Source organism: Mauremys mutica, chromosome 5 (assembly GCF_020497125.1).
Source record: "Mauremys mutica isolate MM-2020 ecotype Southern chromosome 5, ASM2049712v1, whole genome shotgun sequence".
Taxonomy (NCBI): Eukaryota; Metazoa; Chordata; order Testudines; family Geoemydidae; genus Mauremys; species Mauremys mutica.
In genome coordinates, this window is record NC_059076.1 from 84,118,552 (window position 1) to 84,140,897 (window position 22,346).

At 39.2% G+C, this 22,346-nt stretch overlaps 1 protein-coding gene across 4 annotated transcripts in view; it reads right to left on the bottom strand.

Moving 5' to 3' along the window:
- Positions 1-22,346, bottom strand: part of SORBS2 (sorbin and SH3 domain containing 2) — a 204,882-nt gene that overhangs the window by 26,211 nt on the left and 156,325 nt on the right. For 2 of the 4 annotated variants that reach the window (XM_045017973.1, XM_045017974.1), the window contains 6 exons: positions 20,635-20,684; positions 17,083-17,261; positions 7,475-7,566; positions 5,676-5,722; positions 3,635-3,749; positions 3,411-3,539 (listed from right to left, as the gene is read on the bottom strand). In XM_045017973.1, the coding sequence (XP_044873908.1) occupies positions 3,411-3,539; positions 3,635-3,749; positions 5,676-5,722; positions 7,475-7,566; positions 17,083-17,261; positions 20,635-20,684 (612 nt within the window). Of the gene's footprint in view, positions 1-3,410; positions 3,540-3,634; positions 3,750-5,675; positions 5,723-7,474; positions 7,567-11,961; positions 13,546-17,082; positions 17,262-20,634; positions 20,685-22,346 lie in introns of all 4 variants that reach the window. The other 2 variants (XM_045017975.1, XM_045017976.1) reach the window with 2 other exon arrangements.

Genomic DNA, 22,346 nt, shown 5'->3' on the forward strand with positions numbered 1-22,346 from the left:
TTGTTTCTGTTGTTGATTTGTGAGTACCATAAAAGCATCTCTAATTGAACAAACAAAAACAAACAAGTGCCAGCTACTCTTTCATCAAAACCAGGCTCAACTCCTGTGAATATAAAATCCAGGAGTTATAAACATGAATGTTTACAATGTTTATAAACAGAAGTTCACATTATAATGCTCATGTTTAATATTCACATTAAGAAAATTAATCCTTCACTTCCGTCTTCCTGATTTTAGGGTATACTAAACATAGTATGGACCTGATTCAGCAAGACCGAAGTAAATGGAAAGACTCCCAGCACCTTCAATGCGTGCTGGATCAGTCCCTGAATCACCATCAATAAGATCATGTCCTGGGCTCAGTCATGTCAGATGAAAAATAGATCAGTGTATTCCTTCCTACCAGACCATCTGGCATCAGCCTTTTTTCACCAGGAAAGTGTGAATGAGGCAGAATTGCCCTATGGATACAAATTTTTCTATGTGTTACCAGTACAAAATCTTGTTTTGTTTGAATAGTCCTAATGGCAAATGTTTTCAAGCCTGCATACCTAATGTTAAGCATCTGGATAAACAACTGATTTGAAGAGATACTGAGCACTCTTCAGCTCCCAGTCGCTTCATTGTGGGTTATGAATATCACTATCATTTATTTTCGATGCTAATCACGGCTTGTGGTACCAAAATTTAGGAACCAAAGTTTGAAATTTTACATTTGCTTTACTAGTCAGTGCAGTAGGTTTTACATGGAAGATGTTTTCATATCCATATTTTTGTAATCTTTGTTCTATGTATGAATAATGCCCTTTCATCACCCGATCATCTGGGGATTAAACATTTTATGATAAAGATGTATCACTTGGTGAAATACATTAATATTTAATATCTAGCTATGCCTAATTTGGAATTATTCCATAAATATGGTTAGATGTGTAGATTTATGTTTAAGAATACCTATTGTAAATTACAATATGTTGTTGAAACAGCAAGAATTAGTATTACAATTAGAAAGAAAATTTTGGCGTTAAATCCAAGAAGAAATATTTCTTTAATTAGAAACTTGCACCAACTATCTTACAGCCATGATAGTAGATTCCAAACAGCACAAGTCTGTATTATAATAAAACTTCTTAAATAATACCTAAGTGTGTGACAATAATATGAGATTCAAACTTGGAATTATGGAATAGTATTTATTTAATAAATTGCTGTGACATTCAGATTCCAGACAACCCAAAGGGAGAAGGTGTCTGAACCCCAAAGAATAAGCAACTGAAGTGGTTGCATATAATGTTATAGTGTATAATTAATTATATGTCAAGTAAGATCTTTTATGAAAGCATATAATGTTCTGAACTTGATGGCCATTAGGAGATATTTATACAGGTTATGTATATGTAGAACATTGTAACTATAGCTAGGATGCAACTATAGCATCACTTCACAATGGGGGGTGGGGTGAAGCCAGGAGGTAGGGAGGGGCACCTCTCAGGCTAATTGTTTACATGAAACTAGCTCCAAGCACCTAGCATTGTACAACTCAGGGAAAGACAATGGTAGTCTATTTAAGTTAATGGGAAGACACTGAAATTGAAAAAAAACCCAGCCTTGGAAAACTCAGGCCTTGTCAACACTACACTACAGGCCGACTTACAGCCACTGCAGTAATTACTGTGGTTTTTCCATGTGCACGCTACCCTCTTTCTGTCAGTGGCACGTGTCCTCACCAGGTGTGCTTGCACTGACTTAAGAGGAGCAGTGTAGAGAGCAGAGAACCCTGGCTGCAGCCAGGCTCCAGTTGGGAGTTCTGTAGGGAGCCCACAGCCTGGGCTCTCAGCACTACTGGGGTTCACAGCTGGAACACCTTTCCCTCATCCCCCATCCCTCACTTTCCCCTACCCCCGCCACACTCAATTTAAAAAGGAACCCTACCAGCAGTGAAACTGACACTCTTGCTAATTTCAGAGCTCTGGCTGTCAGCCATTCTGACAGCCAACAAGTGATGCAAGTAACACAGTAGCTATACAGACACTGCACTGCACAAATTATGTTGACCTAAGCCTTATGCCTCTCGTAGAGGTGGATTTACTAGGGCGACGTAGTGGGAGGAACATTGTAGTGTGTATTTTTACACAGTTAAGTCAATGTAAGGTGCCTTACGTTGACTTAACTTCGTACTGTAGACAAGCCCTAAGGAAGAAGGGAGTTTCCCTGCACTTTGTAACCATGAATTACCATAGTCTGAGAGAAAGAAGAAGTAAAAACAAACCCACCAACCCTGCAAATCCTGTTAAACAGTAAGGGGTTTGAAGTGAAAGCTATCCAGAAATGGAGATCCAGCATCTAAGTGGGGTACTGTGATGAAACACTGGATCCTCTCTATGGCAGGGGTTATGCGGGGAAACGTCACAGAGGCAATAGGTAACTTGTATTAGAAAATGGAATTTAGCTAACATAGAAGCGTAAAGCCTGAGATTGTGTCTTCCTGTTTATTTTCTGTGCAACTTGTATTCGTTTGTTCTCCCTTACTATTTAATCTTTGACTTTTCTATTGAATAAACTTTTTCTTTATTTTTACCCCAAGCAGGTCTCTGGTATGCAAACTCTGTGAAGTGTGTGCGCCAAAGTGAACTGATTGCTGGGGGCAGGTTTTACTCCTTCAGAGGTGTGAAACCAGAGAGGGAAAGTCTGAGTATCTTGTAGTTAAGAACTCAGGGAGACAGATCTGCGGGGACTTGGGATCGGAAGGGGTTGCTGAGGTCATCCTGCAAAGAGTAACTAGGCTGGTGGAAGGCAGGGTTGAGACCTATTTGTAGGCTGTCAGGGTTCTGAGTCATAGCAGAGTAGTATTAAGGAACCCAAAGTTATAAGGCAGGCTGTGACAGAACTCCTTATTGGCTTGGGTAATCCATAAAATGTCACAGGGGCTTCCAAAAATGTTCATAGACAAGCCATCAGAGTTTTAAAAATCTCCTATTATATACCCAAAACAGTGGGTGCACCTATAAAATTGCAGGCCCCACAATTGTGGTTGAGGAAAGAGGCAATTGAAAAATGTGTAGATGGGTAATGTACATGCAACTTGGGCAATTAGGCACCCAATTACCTGATTTGCACATGCAACCTGATGTTTGCATGTGCAAATCAGGCAAGTACAACCTAATTACCTGTTTTGCATAACACATTTACACCATTCACAAATGTAGAGATAGATACCTGGAGATATGAAGCAAAGAAGGTTAATTAAGTTCTCTGCAAATATCCCACTACTAGTATTTTGTTTTGTGTGTAGCCTTTCTGTGATTTCAGAGTAGGTGAAACAATCGCATTTACATTCAAGTTTTTAAGTTTTATTTATAAACAGTTATTCAGTGTAGATGTTTTTCACTGAAGATAACTCTAGATGTTACCTTTCTCAATGATAGTTCCACATTTGTGTCTGCACTGAAATTATATTTGGCAATAGCTTCTCCAATCTCTCCAACTTGTGCTGGAGGAGGTGGCCTGGCAGGCTGTGCTTTTTCTGGGGGAGAAAGTTTCTGAAAGGAGAACATGAATTTTTTTTGCATTATTTCCATGTAATTTGTGCATCTATTTTAAAAACTAATCCCAGAAATTAAAACAACAGACCAACCTCAACATAAGAAATTGGGAAAATTCCAACTCTTCCATAGTGCTCTCCCTCATACCAGTTTTGATCTATTTTCCTGAGGATATAGACAGTATCTCCTTTCTTAAAGGACAGTTCCCTGTAACAGATTTATTTTAGTCAGACATTTTCAGATTTGTGATTGAGCTGCTTTAATTGCTTCAGAAGTTCCAGTGCTGTTTACACATGTAATTTAACAACAATTATCTGAGGAAGGAGCATCATAGCCATACTGCGTATCCCAGTGGGTAATATATAATAAAATAATTGTAAACTGCAGATTGGCACAAGCAGCAATGTTTGGATTCAGAATCAGATCTGAATCTGAAACTTGGGGTATTTGGGTTTGGATTCTGGTTTTGGTCCACTAAAGAGATAGGCCTGATCTACATCATAGCCCCAAATACATGTGGATCTTCATGCAAGTTCGGTGTCTTCTGTCCCTCCTGTGTGGATGCTACTTCAGCTGCTGATCCATAGGTGGATAGGAGAGCCTTTTGTTGTTCCCTTTTATAAAAGCAGAAAGGTTCACTGCACTGCACATTCCTGCCATATCTCCATGAATTACCCTACCCTACCCCAGCAAGTTGGCTCAGGCACCTTCTTGCCCTGACCCACTCAGCCCACTCTGCATGGTTCACTAGTGTAAAGGACAAGATTATGTTCTGTATAAACAAACATTCAATTTACTGTGCATGAAGATTCAGTCAATAGCTATCTTTGTGTGAATTACTAATACAGGTGCACATAACAGTCCTTTATATTTAGGTCAAAAGGGCATCAAAAGACATGATGAGAGGTCTATGTCATTGTTTACATGTAAAGGGTTATTCTCAGGGTAGTTTTTGAATAGCTTTTGATCTCAGCTATTTGTAATACTCTGAGAAATATGAAATAATTTTCCTTTCCCTATCAAATTTGTCTTCTCTTCTTTAAATACAAGTTCAAATTCTATTTTCATTTACACCCACTTAACTCAATGAACTTCAGTGGAGTTGTTACTATTAATGAGAGCAGAATTTGGTCCACTCTATTTTTTTTGTCTTGATTCTCACAGAATATACCCCTTTGAAATGGGTCTATGTTGAAAATCTTGGTCAAGATTTTAAAAGCTGGCTAGTGATTTTGGTTGGCTCAGTTTTTGGTGCCCAAATTGGCAAGTGCTTAGCACTTTCCGAGAATCAAGTCCCTTTAAAGTATCTCAAGTTGGACACCCCAAAATTCAGGTATCCAATATCACCAGTGACTTGAAAATCTTGGCCATTGTCTTCTCGCCTATATTATCCCTCTACTTTTCAAGCTCCACATCCCCTAACCTACTCCCCACACAGTTCCAGATGCCCTTAAGTTTAAAGACCAGGAGCATAATTTAGGTGACAATGTTAGCCCTTCATTTATGAAAAAAATGGGATAAACACTGGGGATCTTATGGGACAACATGGATGATGGAATGTAGGTGCTCTTTTGGATCTTTTATAGTTCACAGCAGGGCTCAGCAACCTTTCAGAAGTGTTGTGCCGAGTCTTCATTTATTCACTCTAATTTAAGGTTTCGTGTGCCAGCAATACATTTTAACATTTTTAGAAGGGCTCTTTCTCTAAGTCTATAATATATAACTAAACTGTTGTTGTATGTAAAGTAAATAAGGTTTTTAAAATGTTTAAGAAGCTTCATTTAAAATTAAATTAAAATGCAGAGCCCCTCAGACCGGTGGCCAGGACTACAGGGTAAAAATGTGTGCTGAGGATGCATAGCCACTCCCACATTTGAACAAATATTAGTGTTTCATCATTCAAACATTTTAAATATGAAATGGCTTCTTACACAGCTTACTTATTCATGGGCTACTGCTTAGGCAGAGCAGAGTTCTGGGTAGCTTCTTGAGGCTGGTATCCCTCAACAGAAATGTACTGCTGACACTGTCACAGTCTTTGACCATTGGTTGAGACAGGTGTCTGAGACAGGTATGAAAAAGGTTGCCCTTGCATTCATACATACTCTTAACTAACAAAACTTTAATACTTACTTAGAGGTCTGAGCCTTAAAGTCATATACAGCTCTAGCTGGCAGCCTCTGAAAAGCAGGCAAAGTAATTAATACTTACATGTAATATTATCATATTATAAAAATAATGTTTAGCCTGTAAAAAAATAAACCAAGATTTTCAAAGATGGGTGCTTAAAGGTTACACTTCTTTTAAATCCATATTCAAACACTTGCATGCGTGAGTTTATTTTCAAAAGCATGCAGTACCCTCTGAAGCAAATGGGAATTGCTGAGTGCTCAGGACTTTTGAAAAGAAAACCATTTAGTTAGGTGCCTAAAAATAGATGTAAGAACCTAACATTAGGCAGACATTTTTATCTTTTTATTTAAAGTTAGCAAAGTCAGCATACTTATGCAATGTTCTACTTCTCTAATCTTTTTCCGTTAGAGTCATCTTAAGGGTTGCTTATAACATTAGTAGTTACATAGTTTCAGACTGAAATGTGATTTTCAATTTGATTAGGAAGGAATAGCAGAACATTGTCCCTGCACTTGGAATGTACCTGTTTTCCCATTAATTAGTTCACACTGTGGCAATTTCTTTCAATGAAGGACAAGAACTAGACTCCTCTCTATTTCTCCCAATAGGAGTTACATAATAGTGTTATGAAATCTAGGACCTAGTAGATCTGATCTCAAATCTGCTAGGTAATAACATTATATGCTACCATTAAACCAGCAGATTGGCCCAAAGCAAAGGTTCTTAAGCTATGGTCCCATGACCATTCATTGCCTGAGGAGAGCTGATTGACACCCTGTGACCAACTCACCTTGTTCTTGGCTACTAAATTACAATACAAGGCAGTTTAAAATAAATTAAATACTTTCTTACTACTAGTCTCCCATGTCGTGAGAGGGAGAGAACATGGTCTGTCTCATTGTGAAGGACAAGGTAGTCAGTCTGTGAACTCATGAGTGAGGGGGAAGATGATACACAAGATACATCTCTGTATAAATGTGGCTCTATGAAAAAGTTGAACAACCTCTGGTCTAAAGACATTGTTTGGTTTATGAGAATTTACCCGCCTCCATTACAATGGGAGAAAAAACCTCAAAAAAAAAGTTTGAAGAGGTTCTTGGTTCTAGAACTAGAAAAGTTCGAAAATAGACTACATAATACATTCCAGGGTCTCCCATTCCATCTACTATGCTGGCATTTCATGCTGCCTTTATGCTTTCTCTCTCCTTTTAAGGTTTTAATTTTTTTTGTCTGAAGCATAAGCAATCACTATGTAATTAGAATAATCAATCAAAAATTTTGCCATAGAAATTAGGGACAGTGCTCAAAGTACTCAGACTCTTACATAGGAAAAAATAGAAGTGATTTTGGAGCAGAAATCTTCTTCCTGGCAGCCCTAAAACCACCTGAGACAGGATATTAGCCTGCACAGTCATTGGTTTTCATCAGAGCCTTCACAGCTAGAACTGCCATTTTCCTCTAGATTTTGTCCCATCTGCCATCTCTCAGTCCTTTCTGACATAAAATATCAGCAGACCCCCTGCAGGAGTGTCCTGGTCTATTTAAACATCAGCAGAAAATACAATTTCATCTTAAGTACTAATCATTACAGAAAGATAAATCTGTTGTTCTTCATGCAACATTAAAAACAATTTCTATTACCCTCTCTTCAGGACTGGTTGTCTAAATGCTCCTATGATTGTCATCATTACAGTTTCTTAACATCACACAAAACTTTATCTTGTAAATGTTATTGGATTGTCTCAGAAATGCTCTTTTGGCTTTGGATGCCGCTCAGTTATTCATTCCTGTTTAACTACCTCTCTGTCTGGAATTCCTCTTCTCTCCCGTGGAGTACATCGACCCACATCAGTCAAAGCAGAAGAATAGCTCCCAGGAGACTCCTGGTCTACTGCAAATAAAATGTCATTGCATGAATCTCAAGTCGGAAGCAAGTTAATTCTGCGGTGCTGCTACATTTTATTTAAAGGGAAACTACACCTAGAAATGGAGTGCTTGGGTCTATTCATTCCCCTTTAACAGAAAAATTACATGACATTAATGATTAAAATATCCTTTTTAAAGGGAAAAAACAGACAATAAATCCCTACCAAAAATGTTCATCTGACCCACAGTAGAGATGGAGTATAGTTTCTGCACTACCAACATAAACAAATACATCTTGGGTTCAAATACAGAAGGGTTCAAGAAACATGTCTGAGTGACAACAATGTAAACATATAATTACATGCATGGACGGTGTTTAAAGCATGCCACAATGAGAGAAAGATTAACAAGATTTTTTTCTGCAATATGGATTTCCCTTTTACCTGAGGCATTCATTAAGTTGCACGTGGAAAATTAAAAGTCTGTTATTGTCATAAAATAACTTTTTATGTTAAGATACGGAGTATAAATCATTACTTACCAATCTGAGTGGCATATTTGCTGTAAAGCACAGTTTGCTATTGTCATTATGTGCATATTTATTTTAATACATTTTGAAAAAATAAAATAAAATGAAGAGTTCTTAAATGAAAGTCTTGCACTCAATATGGTCCTGTGGGCTGCTTGTGTGAAATTAAAACAAAGGGAATTATTTCAAGCCTGTGGAAATTTTGGAGATTGAATGAACCATCTCCTCTTACTCACGAGAGTTCCTCTACTGTATTTTCCTAGTGCCACATTGAAATCGGCTAGTGAAGAGAACAATAATAATATTTGCTTCTCTTTTCAGGTATTCTCAGTTCACATGATCTGTTCCTACCCAGCCTATCCCTCTGTCAAGAAGTACTACTGGAAACAAAGAACTGAAAGCATTTAATTCATCACTTTGGGGTCAAACTTTTGACTCTTACAGAAAAACCTCAATGCTGGTGTAATGCACTCTAAAAAGCATAGCTCTGAGGTGACTGATGTATAATGGAGGTTTGTAGAGCAGTGATGAGGAGCAGAAAGGTGTATTAATTGCTCATCTAAACTTACTCACAGCAGCAGGTACATTGTGGCAATTCTGGAAATCCCTTAAACATGCATAAGTGCTTTCCTGGATTAGGGGTACTTTCCTGATTGTGAGCCCATGTTCCCTGCACAGGCATAAAGTCTCCAGGTGTTGGGATATATGCACTATATCTTTAAAACTATAGTAGTAAGCCAGGTAGGAAGGGTACTGAGAAGATTTTGGCCAGAAACACTGCAGTGGAGCAGAGCAAACACTGCAGCTTAAGGAATAACATAGTTTAGTTTATTTCACTAAAGCTCCTTGTTCTAAGTTATAAGAAGGCCTTCTGTGATTCTTTATGACATGACACCAGAGACCCCTGCACAGGTGTTCTCTTCCCTTTCTTTCAGTGCAGCTATGCCTCACAGAAACACAACGGGTCCCACAATATATAGCATGGAACGAAGCACATATTAGCATAATGCTTTGGTTATCATCAGCTTGGGTATGAGGCCAATGGAACATCCCGCTAACATGCATTGTATACTATTATATTAAGGAACTGAGTGTCACTGCAATACTTCCATCTTCATCATATCAGGTCCTGCATCGTCACCGAAGCCATTATACGCAACGGTTATTTTTTAAGTGTGAATTTCCAATCTGTTAAGGTTTGGATTGGTGGTCATTTTATTTAAGCAACCCTAGCAGTTACACAAAATAGCTTTGGAATTGTACACATCTATCAGTATTAGTAGGAATTTCTGTCTAATCCACACAATGGGCACTGAACTGCCCTTGCTCTTTTGAGTCACCTTTGTGTGTCTCCCCGAAGGGGGAGCAAAGCAGTAGTAGCCAATGGGAGGGTTACTGAGCCATTCTACCTGTGCAGGGAAAATTGCTGGACGGGTTAGAGGCAACATGTTGAGCAGTTACTTCTTACTGCTGCTCCAAAATGGAGTGGTGTGTGCTCTGTAAGGGTCGAGCTGCTGGAGGGCTGAGCGTACCCCCAGGGGCTGGAGACACCCTTATAGTGGGTTAGTCAGTTGGCAACCAATATCTTGTCCTGTTCCTGCTCTGGTATTCTAGGGTGCTCCCTGTCCCCTCTTCACCAATATCACATGTATGAAAGACAAGCTATAATTTAAATCTCTAAATATTATGAGGGAGGGGAGACACAATACCTGATAGGTCATGTTTGATATGACATCCTGTTGACTAGGGCAGGATTCTAAATGGGGACTGACATACTATGGAGAGACTGTACTTTGCTGCTTCTCAGAGCAAGGAGAACAGTACACACCCAGCTATGCTTGCCAGTGACAGCAACATGCTTGCTAGCTGGCTGGGCTGCTGGACATGCCCCTCTCCCTGCAGTCAATAGCCTATTGCAGACATTATGGATGGACAAGAGGGCTAGTTGTGATACCTCCTACTGCTCTCAAGTCCTGGGGAGAGATCCCTCTCTCCTGCTTTCTTTGAGGATAGACGCACCATAGATCCTTCCCTACCCTTGGGCAGGATTTTGCTGATAATCTGAAGTGTAGAATTTCAATATCAATATATTATGAAAAGTGCATTTCATATAAAACGTATAGCTCAGCTAAAAATAATGTGGATTGCAAAAAATTATTTTAAGAAACACACAAGTACAGGACCCAAATGGTAAAGTTCCTGAGATCATTATTTCTAGAAGAAAACCTGTTTGGAGCTATATTTGAAAAAATAGGGACAGATTGAGCTCTCATTTACTTCAGTGTAAATCCGGGGTAAGCCCAGTGACTTCAGAGTAGTTACTTCCAATTTGTGCAAATACAAATGAGAGCTGCATCTAAATCCTTTTATACACATTTCTGGTTCTGTTTATAATGACTCATTATGATTCAATGCCAGTAAATAATTAAAGACATTTCAAAACCATGGCTGATGAAACTAATGATGTTTTGCAAGAGAGGTTTTACTGACTCCATTGTGTATTTTATTTAACTCGTTAAGATAACGCAGCAGTCAGCAGAATACACTTGATATTTTTTGGCAAATGTGGCACTAGCAAAAATTTCAGCACAGGTCAAGAACGTTAAAGAAAAAATAAGAGGAGTATATTCCACAATTTATATTATAAAGCCATAGATTTCCCCTTTCTTCAATTACATGATTTCAGGAATAGCCTTATAAAGTGATCATCATAATAACTGAAGAGACACCTTTAAAGAGGCTATGTCTAAAACCAGAATTCTTTGGCAGTCCATTTTGTCATTCTTACCTTGAGTAGTCTGATCACTTTTTAAAATAAAAAGCTCAGGTTTGAAATGTCTTTACAAAAGACATTCAGCTCTCTGAGTCTGCCAGTAGATAAATCTGTGCACACATGCTGTTACAGTAGTTTGCTTACGGGGAATATCACGGTCAGTCAAACTTTAAAAAATATTTTAAACTCAAGCAATGATTAAAAAAAAAGAGAGAGAGAAACAGAACAATAAACTCCTCATGGTATGAACTTTAAAACAGGATCCCTGTCAAGAGAGATCAGTTTCTACTCGTATTCACCTTGACAGTATCCTTCAAGTTTTGATTATTTTCATTTTCTGTTTGCCATTTCGAAGGGATAGTGTCTCTCTCAAAATTTAATGGAGACATTTTACATTCAATACTTTTGCTGCCATGGAAATTGCAAAGTGTGTCATTTGAGCAGTGGAAATGGAACCTTCACTAAAAATAGCCTAGAGTTCTATTCACAAAAATGTTGTGTTGCTCAAAGGTAGCATAATTTGTGACAGAACTGAATACAATTTTATAAAATGGACAGAATTCATTATAAAATGTTCAGATTTTCATCTGTTGTACATAAAAATAGTTAGTATGGCATTATTTATTAATATGATTAATGTGCAGTGCACATTTGTTATTATAAACAAAATGGAAGAGCTACTGCATTTTTTTCCCCGTGGTCATCACATTATGATGCATATATTTATTATACCATGAAGCCCTTTTAATTATCAGAAAATCTTTGTCATTGTAAAGCTCCAATTATTGAAAACAGGGATTCTCCCTTAATTTTTTTATTTTACTGCATTATATTACTTTGCTGTATTGATCACCTAATTGTAAAATAATGCTGTCACCATTTGATAACCAGATTACTATACTGTTGTGGATAGACAAGTACTCTATCCATCTTATATTATTTATCACATATAGCTATGTAAAAATAATACCCTTTCTTCATCATGCCCTTTATATGGTAAACACTTATTCTAAACTGCATAAACAAATACTCAAAAATGAAGTGACAAAGGGTTGGAAATGAAAGGAACAAGGGTGAATGACTCAATCACAAGAATAAAGGAAAGGAAGGTAATCCACCTTGGAAACACAGTGCACTATCATTGTCTTGCTTGTTGTTGTTGGTTGTATCCATGTCTTGAAAAGAGGCACTAAGAGGTAGTCTTCCACAATCATTTTGGTACAGTGGACAATGAATGGCACCATCTTGAGGCAGTGGATGAAAAGGCTGGTGCATGGGACTTTTTCTAAGAGCTTTAAGAGACGAATTCCTTTCGGGTATATCTGGAAGCAATTCAGTAATAAGTCTGTGTAATATACTGTTGTCAGGCAAGCTTCCCCTTCTCTTTTCTGCTTTAATTTGGTCACAGATATCTTTAAGAGCAGAATCTAGTGCCTCGAACACAGATGATTTGCATTTAGTCTTCTCAGTCTGTTTTTTAGGGGCTGAACTTTTTTTCCTCCGGAAAGGCACTGGACTGACTAGGAATGCTATCTTAGAGAGGCCAGATTCTGCTTCTTGTCTCCTTGGATCTTCAGTACTTTCCGGTTTAGCCCTTTCATGCTTTAACATGGTGGTGAAGCGGGTGTAGGATGCTGGGCATCGCCCCTTGCAGGAGCTGATGAGATGCTTGTGGTGGTGGTGGTGATGGTGGTGATGATGGTGATGGTGGCCTGATCCATAAAAACTCTCAGAAGACGTAAAGGAAAAGTGGTCAAAGTCACTTTCACTACAAAAGGATGAGCCTTCTATCTGGATAAAGTCACTGAGGTCAGAGACCACTCCATCTTGATCACTGTCAGAAAACTCCAGATGCGATCTTTGTGGTTCATCACTGGTCACTTCAATATGAATTGGCACCAGAGTTTTAGGCTTGCAGTTGCGTTGTACTTGAATGGCATGTCTACCTTGATTTTCCTCCTCCAGCAGGGACTCGATAGAAAATCGCCGATTTGAACATAAGCCATTTTTAGGAGGCTCTAGTGTTACTGTTGATAATGCTTCATCACCTAAATTCGGCATTGATTTTGATTTTTGAATTAATTTTTCAAATTCAGATATCCTCGTAGGCACCATGTCCCTGGGCACCTCTTCAGTAGAAGACTCTCTCCAGCCCTGAAGCATACCTTTGTGCTGTTCTTTTTCATACTGTAATATTCTGGACTTTACAGAACAAATCACCTCAGAATTCATCAAGTCCTTGCGATTGATGCGGTGCATCTTCTTGTACATTTTTAGGAATCCTGGGGTATCATGTGCAGATCTATGACGAATTCTTGACCGACTAGTACTGCGGCTCTCAGGAACATATGGGGAGGCCCAGGTCAATGAACAACTGCCTTTGGAATCCTCCTCGCAAATGAGAGATACCATACTTTCAGACTTGGCCTGTGCATCAGGAAAGCTATCATGATCATCTGTTAACAGATCATCGCAGCTACGAGATTTCCGCTTGGGAGAGGCAGTTTCTTCTGTGCTGCTCCAGACTTCTGCATTCTGACGAGTCATTTGCCAGCCATTCTTATAATGGATTGCCCTTCTTGAATCACTTGGAACAGCCAAATGCTGTCTATAAGAGCTACAATAATCTAATTCATTTGAAGTGTTGTGGTTGTGCACTGAATAACTGAAAAGGGATGGATACACTTGACTAATATCTCCACCTTTATAATCCATTGAGCAGCATGGTAAAAAAGAGACATTGCCAGAAATTAACAGGTTCAAAAAGTTGGAAATAATGTCAGTAAATATCAGAAAGAACAGAAAAGAGAAAGCAGCTGGTGTATCTAATCTAGCAATCAAGCACAACATACACATTCCTAAAGATTAGAAGAGAAAAGCAAATAATCCATGCTAAACAATTATTTAATTTTCCAACTGTAAAAATGTACTCTATATAATTCAAACATCAGAAAGGATTTAGTGCCATATGTTTCTATTAATAATAAAACACATTTAAATACTAGAGTGTTAAGACAGTGCACATCTTTACATTAAAAGTACCACATATAAAAAGGTGCCATTGGGTCTGAGGCTGGTAGAAAGGCTATACAACTACAGAAGAGGTAGAGATGGGGCCAAACCAAAAGTCTGGATCTGAAGACACCCTACTTCTGGGAAAGCATGAATCCAGAGGCAGAACTGAACTTTGTCTCAGGCCCGTCTCAGGGACAGGAACCATAATCTATTGTTTGTACAGAACCTACCACTATGGCTTTCAATCTGATCTGGCCTTTAGATACTACCAAACTATAGATGTTAAAGAATAACATCAAAAACAAATGCCAAAAATGAGCAAATGTAAATTTATGTTTGACAAAAAGTTCTTGTTGTACACTTAGATTTTGACTTTTGCACACATTTGTATTTGGTCTAGGATGGGGGTAGGCAACTTATGGCACATGTGCCGAAGGTGGCACGCGAGCTGATTTTCAGTGGCACTCACACTGCCCAGGTCCTGGCCACCGGTCCGTGGGGCTCTGAATTTTAATTTAATTTTAAATGAAGTTTCTTAAACATTTTAAAAACCTTATTTACTTTACATACAACAATAATTTAGTTTTATATTATAGACTTAGAGAAAGAGACCTTCTAAAAATGTTAAAATGTATTACTGGCACGTGAAACCTTAAATTAGAATGAATAATTTCTGAAAGGTTGCCGACCCCTGGTCTAGGATGAAAGAGAAAACAGTGTTGTGTATGCAAATCATTTAGCACAGCTGCACATTTAACTATGACGACTTAGAAAAAATCTCTATATACGAATGGATGGGAGATTTCTGGTCTCTCAAGTAGCATATGTGTGATGAAACTATGTGATGAATGGATCTTGAATGGACTAGGAAGGAACATTACAACATAATATGTGAACAATGCAGCCGCTTCACTAGACACATTTCTATGTGTACTTGTGGGTGTGTTTCCTGCAGAAAACGTCCCAAAGTTCCAGCCATTTTTCCTTTTATTTCTCCTACTTAGCTGACTGTGCTTCTGAGTGAAGCTGGATATGGCTGTTTCTGGAACCCATCAGTGTTGCTCCCCAGCTGTCTGCCAGGTTCACTCTGCAGTGCTCTTGCCCAAGTAATGATCTGAGCTTGAATCCCAAATGTGGCCATCCACATGGCACTATGTGACAACTACCTTGAGATGCTAACCTGTTGTTAAGCTTTCTGATCTAGAACTCCAAAGTGCAACTTCATAACTCATGCCTTTTTAGAAAACCGACTTCTTTGCTATTAAGAGCAGCCTCTGTAACAATGGCTCCTACTTACTCAACACAACACATTTACATCCCTATCTGCTGTAGATAAAATGTTTTTACTAATTTTTTACTCTTCTTACACTCATAGGACCAATAGAAGAAATGAGCTGGATTCTACTTTGTTTGCATTATTAGCAGAAATGATAGCTAAATTCCAAATGAGATATTTTCAAAATGCCCAAGGATTTATAAATAAAAGTCAATGGAATTTGTGCACCTAGATCGCATAAGTGCTTTTGAAAATCTCTCTCCAAGCTGAAAGGCCAGTCATTTATATCTCTGAAGCAACAATGGAACCAATGGGTTTACATAGGTGTCACTAAGGGCATAATCTAAAAACAATAGGGTGCATTGCACTGGTGTAACTGAAGATATAATTTAGCCTGCAGAATCTGGGGATGATGGGCAAGAACCAAAGAATTCAACTTGTCTTTCAGCTCCAGGGTTGAGTTTTCAGGCTGAAAGTTAGAAAAGCCATACTTTTACTTCTAACCTGGAAGTCACTGAGAGACAAGTCAGAGTCACTTTTCACAACAGAAACGCTCTTTGAGTAGAAATGAGCTGAAGCTACAAAATTCAGTTCAGGATACAGATTTCAAAGAACCCATAGTCTGGGTTGGTCAAATTTGAACAAAACAGAAATCACCTGAAAAATTAAAATCTGGATCTGGATTTCGAACATTTGCAGAGGTCAGGCTGTTTGGGTCTAGGGTTTTGGTTCAGACTTCTCTCCACTCATTATTTTTACCTAAAATACATTAACTTCATATGCCTTTTAAAGATACAATCTGAAATGATATGTTGATCAAAAATCTTACAACACACTTTTTACTTGAAAGAGTACTTGACTTCAGGAAATGTAATATTTTTGTAGCTTTTCATTTCTTTATGAGACAATGAAATATAGTGTTGCTCCAGGCTGGATACCCATATAAATAATACTCAATTTTGTGGCAAAATACTCGTACCTTAATGCGTGCTGTACTTAGCTATTCTTGCTTTCCTATTACTCATCCTCCAACATCTTCCCTACTATTTGTTTGCCTTGTCCATCTGTTATGTTCGGTTGTAACCTAGACTGTAAGCTCTTATGGGCTTTTAGAAGTTTATACAGTGCCTAGCACAATGAGGCTCTGATTGGAAATGTCAGTCACTACTGTAATGCAAATAAATGAATAATAAGAAGAGGATTATGAGGGAGGTGCAGAACTGTATATTTACTCCCAATGTAAACAATCACTGTTGTACCTTGAAACCTTTTGTCTTACTTTAGAAAACAAAACCTGTTTACAGGTAAGAAATACTAGACATATAAGGAGGAGAGCTTTGAGTGACTGGCAATTAAAAAAGAACCATCTTACATAAGAATCAGAAACTACATGGGTTGTATCCCACCCACTACTGAGTTTTTGACAAAATCTATCATCTCAATTTCATACTGGGGCACTTTCTTTTTTGAATTAGATTCCTAGAACTTATCAGCTGCCAAGAATCAGAGGTTTGAAGGAGGAAAGGAAAGTTTTAAGGATTTATTTGCATGGCAGTGATCTTGAATGCTGTTTCTCTTACTCCACTACATACTGGAAGAGTTTTAAAAATTACAACAATCTCATAAGTGCTGGCAAGAAAGCAATGTATGAAATGTAGTTTTATGAATTTATGTAAAATTTTACATATCACATTCTTTTTTGACTGATTTTCTTTGAATAAATATAGATACTCCATATAAAAAATAAATCCAGGTTTGAATCAGCCTGAAACAACACAATCAAGAATGAACAGGTTAACCTTTCATTAGAAACTATAGGCTGTTGTTTTTTCTTTAGTGAATTGTGTTCGAGCAACAGCATATAGTACCTGGCAGTTATGACTAACTGCAATAAGAACTCAGTATTAAACAAGGTTATTGTCTGTTCGCTAATCTGCTTGTCTCTTACCTTTTGCTCTTGATGGAGAAGAAGGAGAAGAGCTAGTTAAAGGCTTTCTAAGGGTAGTGTATGTGCCCTGCATATCTGCATGGCCCAGGCTAGTCCTGTTTGCATTTTGATCACTGTGCACCTTCTGATGACTTACAGCAGGCTCCGACTTCCTCCTTTTTCTGTAGTCACTTGCAGAACTAAAGAAATAATCAATATTAGTGCCAGTCTAAACCCTGTGAGCAGGGCTCATTTGAATACTTTCTCTTCAGGGATCAATAAGCAGGCCCCTTAGCCATGACCCATTTAACAGTCCCAACACCGCGTGAATGAATAGACTAAAAATATAACAGGACAAGGCACTGTTCGCAGCTCCCCCAAGAACTGCACACTTCGCAGAGTGAAGCCCCATTTGTGCTAAAGCTGACTAAAAAATGAAAATCTATTTTCAGGAAAATTTTCAGAATTTTGAAGCCATTTCATCTTTAAAGGTTTTGAAAAGTTTGACCCCCTTCTTTTTTTCATCCAAAATTTTTCACTTTCTTCCCTGATATTTTTTATCTAAAACATTATCAACACAATCAGAATGTTTACTGAAACATTTCCATAAACATTTCAGTGTTTTCAAGGGATTATTTTGAGACACTACATTTTTCACAAAAATGTAAAATTTCAACATTGTTGACAAGTTTTTGCACAAAAGGTCATGTTTTGACTGAAGGACTTTGTTTCAAAAATTTCAATCTCTAGTTTTGGCAGTTTGCTTCTTCCCAGGCTTTGCTGCTCTGCCAGAGACACGGGCAGCTTTGCCCCTGCAGCCTCTCTTGGTGCTGGGAGGCTGCCCTGTGAGCTGTCTGTGGCACAAGAGCTACATCCACTATCTGATCGTAACCCAGTCCTTCATCTTATACCAGGGATCGGCAACCTTTGGCACACGGCCCATCAAGGAAATCTGCTGGTGGGCTGGGATGGTTTGTTTACCTGCAGTGTCTGCAGGTTCGGCCGATCGCAGATCCCACTGGCCACAGTTCGCCGTTCCAGGCCAATGGGGGCTGCGGAAAGTGGCGGCCAGCACATCCCTCGGCCTGCGCCGCTTTCTGCATCCTCGCTGGCCTGGAACAGTGAACCACGGCCAGTGGGAGCTGCTGCAGGTAAACAAACCGTCCCGGCCCGCTAAGACATTTCCCTGATGGGCCATGTGCCAAAGGTTGCCGATCCCTGTCCTATACAATGATACAAATGTTAGCTTTCAACAGGGGATGTGGTTGTATGTCCCTTGATTCCCTCCAAAGAAAGCTCTTCCCTCTACTGCCTGGATGGGCACATTGGCTTGCTCTGGCCTCACTCAGTGTCTCTCTTTGTCCCCGCCCCTTTGCATTGTCCCACCCTTAGTTTACCATGCCTGTTCAGAACTAGTAAGCAGAGGAACGAACTGCTGGTGGCACTGAAGCAGCTGTAGGCAGTTCCTGGGCTGTGTAAGTGACTCTGGCCCTGCTTGGGATAACTGTCTAAGACAGCCTGTAGGCTTCAGCACCTGCAAATGAACAGTCCCCATGCTACACAGGTTTGAGATAACTAAATTTCCCAAAGGGAAAACAGGATGCCATGTGGTGCAGGCCTGAGTCCTTCCCTCTGTTTCCCCCCCCCCCCGCCAAGGGAATGGCCCAAGCCACTCGCCTGAGCCCACCCTTCCCATGCATGGGGCTGGCACAAGCCCCTTGCCCAAGCCCCTTGCCCAAGCCCCGCTGGGGGGACAGGCAGGGCTCAGGTGAGCAGCAACGCACATACTAGATAGGATGACTGTATTTCCCAAAGGCTGGGGCTGGTGTCATCACCTGAGCTATATCTGCTCTGCCCTCCCCCCATGTGAGGCTGGGGCTGGTGTCGCTGCCCTGCCTCCCCCCTCCTGTGGTGGCTGGCATTGCTGCTAGCCCCCCCTCCACCGGCACGTTCCTTCACACCCCACTTTTTTTTGACAAAAGTGGACATTTGTCCTATTTGCTCTTGCCAACTGATCAAGTCCGCAAGAGTCAACGGGACAAATGTCCACTTTGGCCAAAAAAGTTGGGACAGCTGGGACAGGGCTTAAAAAAGGGACTGTCCCAGCCAAAACAGGACATATGGTCACCCTACACAGGCTCCTTGCCTGCACCGTGCTCTTTGCCCTATCACTCCCCCACCCTTCACTTTTGCTGCTAGCAATGAGGAGCACCAAGGTGCAGTGATTGCAGCAGCAGTAATCAAAGTTCCCATGTGAATAGCACAATCCAGCCCAGCCAGGAAAGCTTCAGGTTTCAGAGCCAGTGACTGGAGGCTGGAGCAGACTGCCAGGTACCTGGAGCTGAGTACAGCTACAGCCAGCAAAAAACTTTCCCAGGCTGAATGCTGGGAAGGGATGAGGGGATTGCGGAGTTCCTTTAGAGCAGGAGCAGTGGTAAGGATATGTGAAGTTATCATCCACAAGAGATATTATGTTATCATCATCCTCCACATGAGCCTTAGACCCAGTGCAGACCTGTCTTCGCCTCACATTTTCGCTCTTTCCTACACATTTTGGCAAGCCCTCTATATATTTGGTCTCTATGGCAGGGCTACACTAGAAAAAATTGCTGGCAAAAACTGTAATGTAGATGCAGTTATACTGGCAAATACTATACTAACAAAATAACTCTTTTGCTGGAATAAACTGTCTATACGAGGGGGGTTTGCCAGTATATTCTACAGTATATTTATACTGGCAAAGCCTGTTTAAGAATAGATAAGGCTTAGAAAGCTGAGCTATGATACAGGAAATAAATAGCAGCCCTGGGGTACGCCTAAGAAAGGACAGATTAGAGGAAACCTTTGAAAAAGGTCAGTAGAAAAGAATGGGGTCTCATGCACTCAAGTGCACATGGATCTTGCTTCGGGATCCTATGTCAGGGCCTAAATAGACAGATGTATCAAACAGCCACAGGTTGTTTTGCATGATGAGGAAAAAGTTAATATAAGGTATTGCAGGGTTATTCTTTTTTCATTTTTAAATTAGGTAATAGATTAAATTTAAGTTTAATACAAGTAGGTGTTGTGAAATACAGGCATTTTAAAGAGGGATTTGAATGGAGAGAGTCTGGTACCTTTGCACACTGGGATGGGAGTTCCAAGCACAAAGACGAGAACAGGGAATCATATGAAGATAGAAGTGAGGTTGGATGCTTGAGTGAAGCAAAGAAGAGGCGTAATAAAAAATGAGTGCAAAGATGTTGGGAGAGGTGGAGTATTGTATGCAGTGCATTGAAAGTGAGGGATAGCTACAAGTTAATACAGAAGGGGAGGGATGCCAGTGGAGGGCTTTGAAGGATTGGGTGACGTTCTGAGTAGCAGGCAATACAGCCTTCTAAAACAGAAGGAAGAACTGCAAATCTCAAGAGAACCCACATGATATTTTGTCATTATCCCATATGTGGGATGCTGTAGGCTGTATACCAAGAAGTGCGCCCTCAACTCCCACTGACTTCAGAATGCTCAGCAGGCCTGTACCCTCTGTGAGGACTGGTCAGCTTGTCTGTTGCAAGGACATATCATGTTTCTTACCTAGAAGGTCTGTCCAGGCCTTTGTCTGGAGAAGGGTGATATAAGGAGATCTGTGAAAACAAATAGGTCAATCCGTTAAACTTTTGCACTGGAAAAAAGTGTGACATTTTCCAGGGATATTGTCTAGGACCATTCATTAAATTAGTGACCCTAAGATGAGCCTCATAAAAATCAGACTATCATGATTAATGTCCTATGCATTGCAGACTACAGGTTCAATGATATTTCAGAACAGAATTTATACCATTTTTAAAAGAGCTCCATAAGATTTCTTACCACACTTTCAGTTATATCTTACAATTTAAAATACCAATCCAGGACTTTCTATTTGCTTTTTCATAATTTGCTACACTGTAATTGAAATTGATTAAAAGTGGAAATATATAAAATCTAAAAAGAAAATTTTCATCTGCATATAAAGACCTGCAGAATTTCCTCCAATTACTCACCAAAGTATCGATGTGAATTAAAGCTGGAAACTCTTCGAAAAAGTAGCTGAAAGAGCCATCATTTTTGTGCCATTTGCTGGCCACTCTAAATTCATTTTAAGAACCGTTCTTTTCACAAATGCCTAATGCCTTTTCATTGCTTTAACAGTAGCTATTGCATGACACCTGAAAGATGGAATGCAGTGCTACCCTGAAATATTTTAACTTGTCAATGTAAATTCAATCTTAAGTGACAAATACTTTTAAACCATTCACTTAATAGGTTTCAAGACTGCAGCCAGAATTAGAGTTACATAGCACTAGTTTGTGGTCGGTAGAAAAGGCATTGTCTTGTCCCCATGGTGCCTCTTCATGGGCACAAAGCTAGGTCAATGAAATGTTAAACATTTCATGCTATATCATTTCAAAGATGACCCAGTTAGCTGTAAATAGAATTTTCACATGGCTTTATATGCTGCAGGATCCACTTTTTTCTGTATAGAAAAAGTATAGGGTGTGCTGCAATCATATAGAAAAATTATGGTCTTCTTAAATGCTTTGTCAATGCATATATCAATTTTTAAAAAATGATTGGATTCAAAGTTCAACAAAAAAAAAAGTACTGTCAAACTAATTTTTAGTAACTGACATGTAATCACACCTCTAGAGGTCGTCCTTGGTTTAAGAAACATTTAGGAATAGATTTTGCATTACCACAGACATTCAGCACAGCATGAGCATTCTATAATCACAGTCAACAATACCTAAATATAATGGGTTCTATAAGGACCAGATATACCCAAGATTCTTCAGAGGCAGCAGTCTGAAATTAGTTTTCAGTAGTCCTCATTCTTTAAAGATTCAGATCACATACTAAACAATTCCACCAAACACAAATGAACATAATTTACTAGATGATTCACTAAACGTTATTACATTTTAAAAGTGGAGAAAGCCACACAAATTTGGATAAAATATGAACATAACATTGCCTAAAACTCGCAACTGATCCCAAATTTTTCTAGACATTTTAAACAGCTTCGTTAACATGATTCAGAACTTTTTGGTTTTAGATGGGAATGGAAGCTGAGATGGAAGTAGCTGAAAATAATTGCAAGATCAGTTTCAGAGGAAAGAGCTTCAGATTAGCTCTGGATGAGGACCAAAACTTGTGGATGTTTATCTGAAATAAACTTTTTGCTTTACTCATCAATATTTATTTGTATTCATTTATTATTATTATTAATAATAAATACCTATATTACTGTAGTGTCCAGAGTTCCC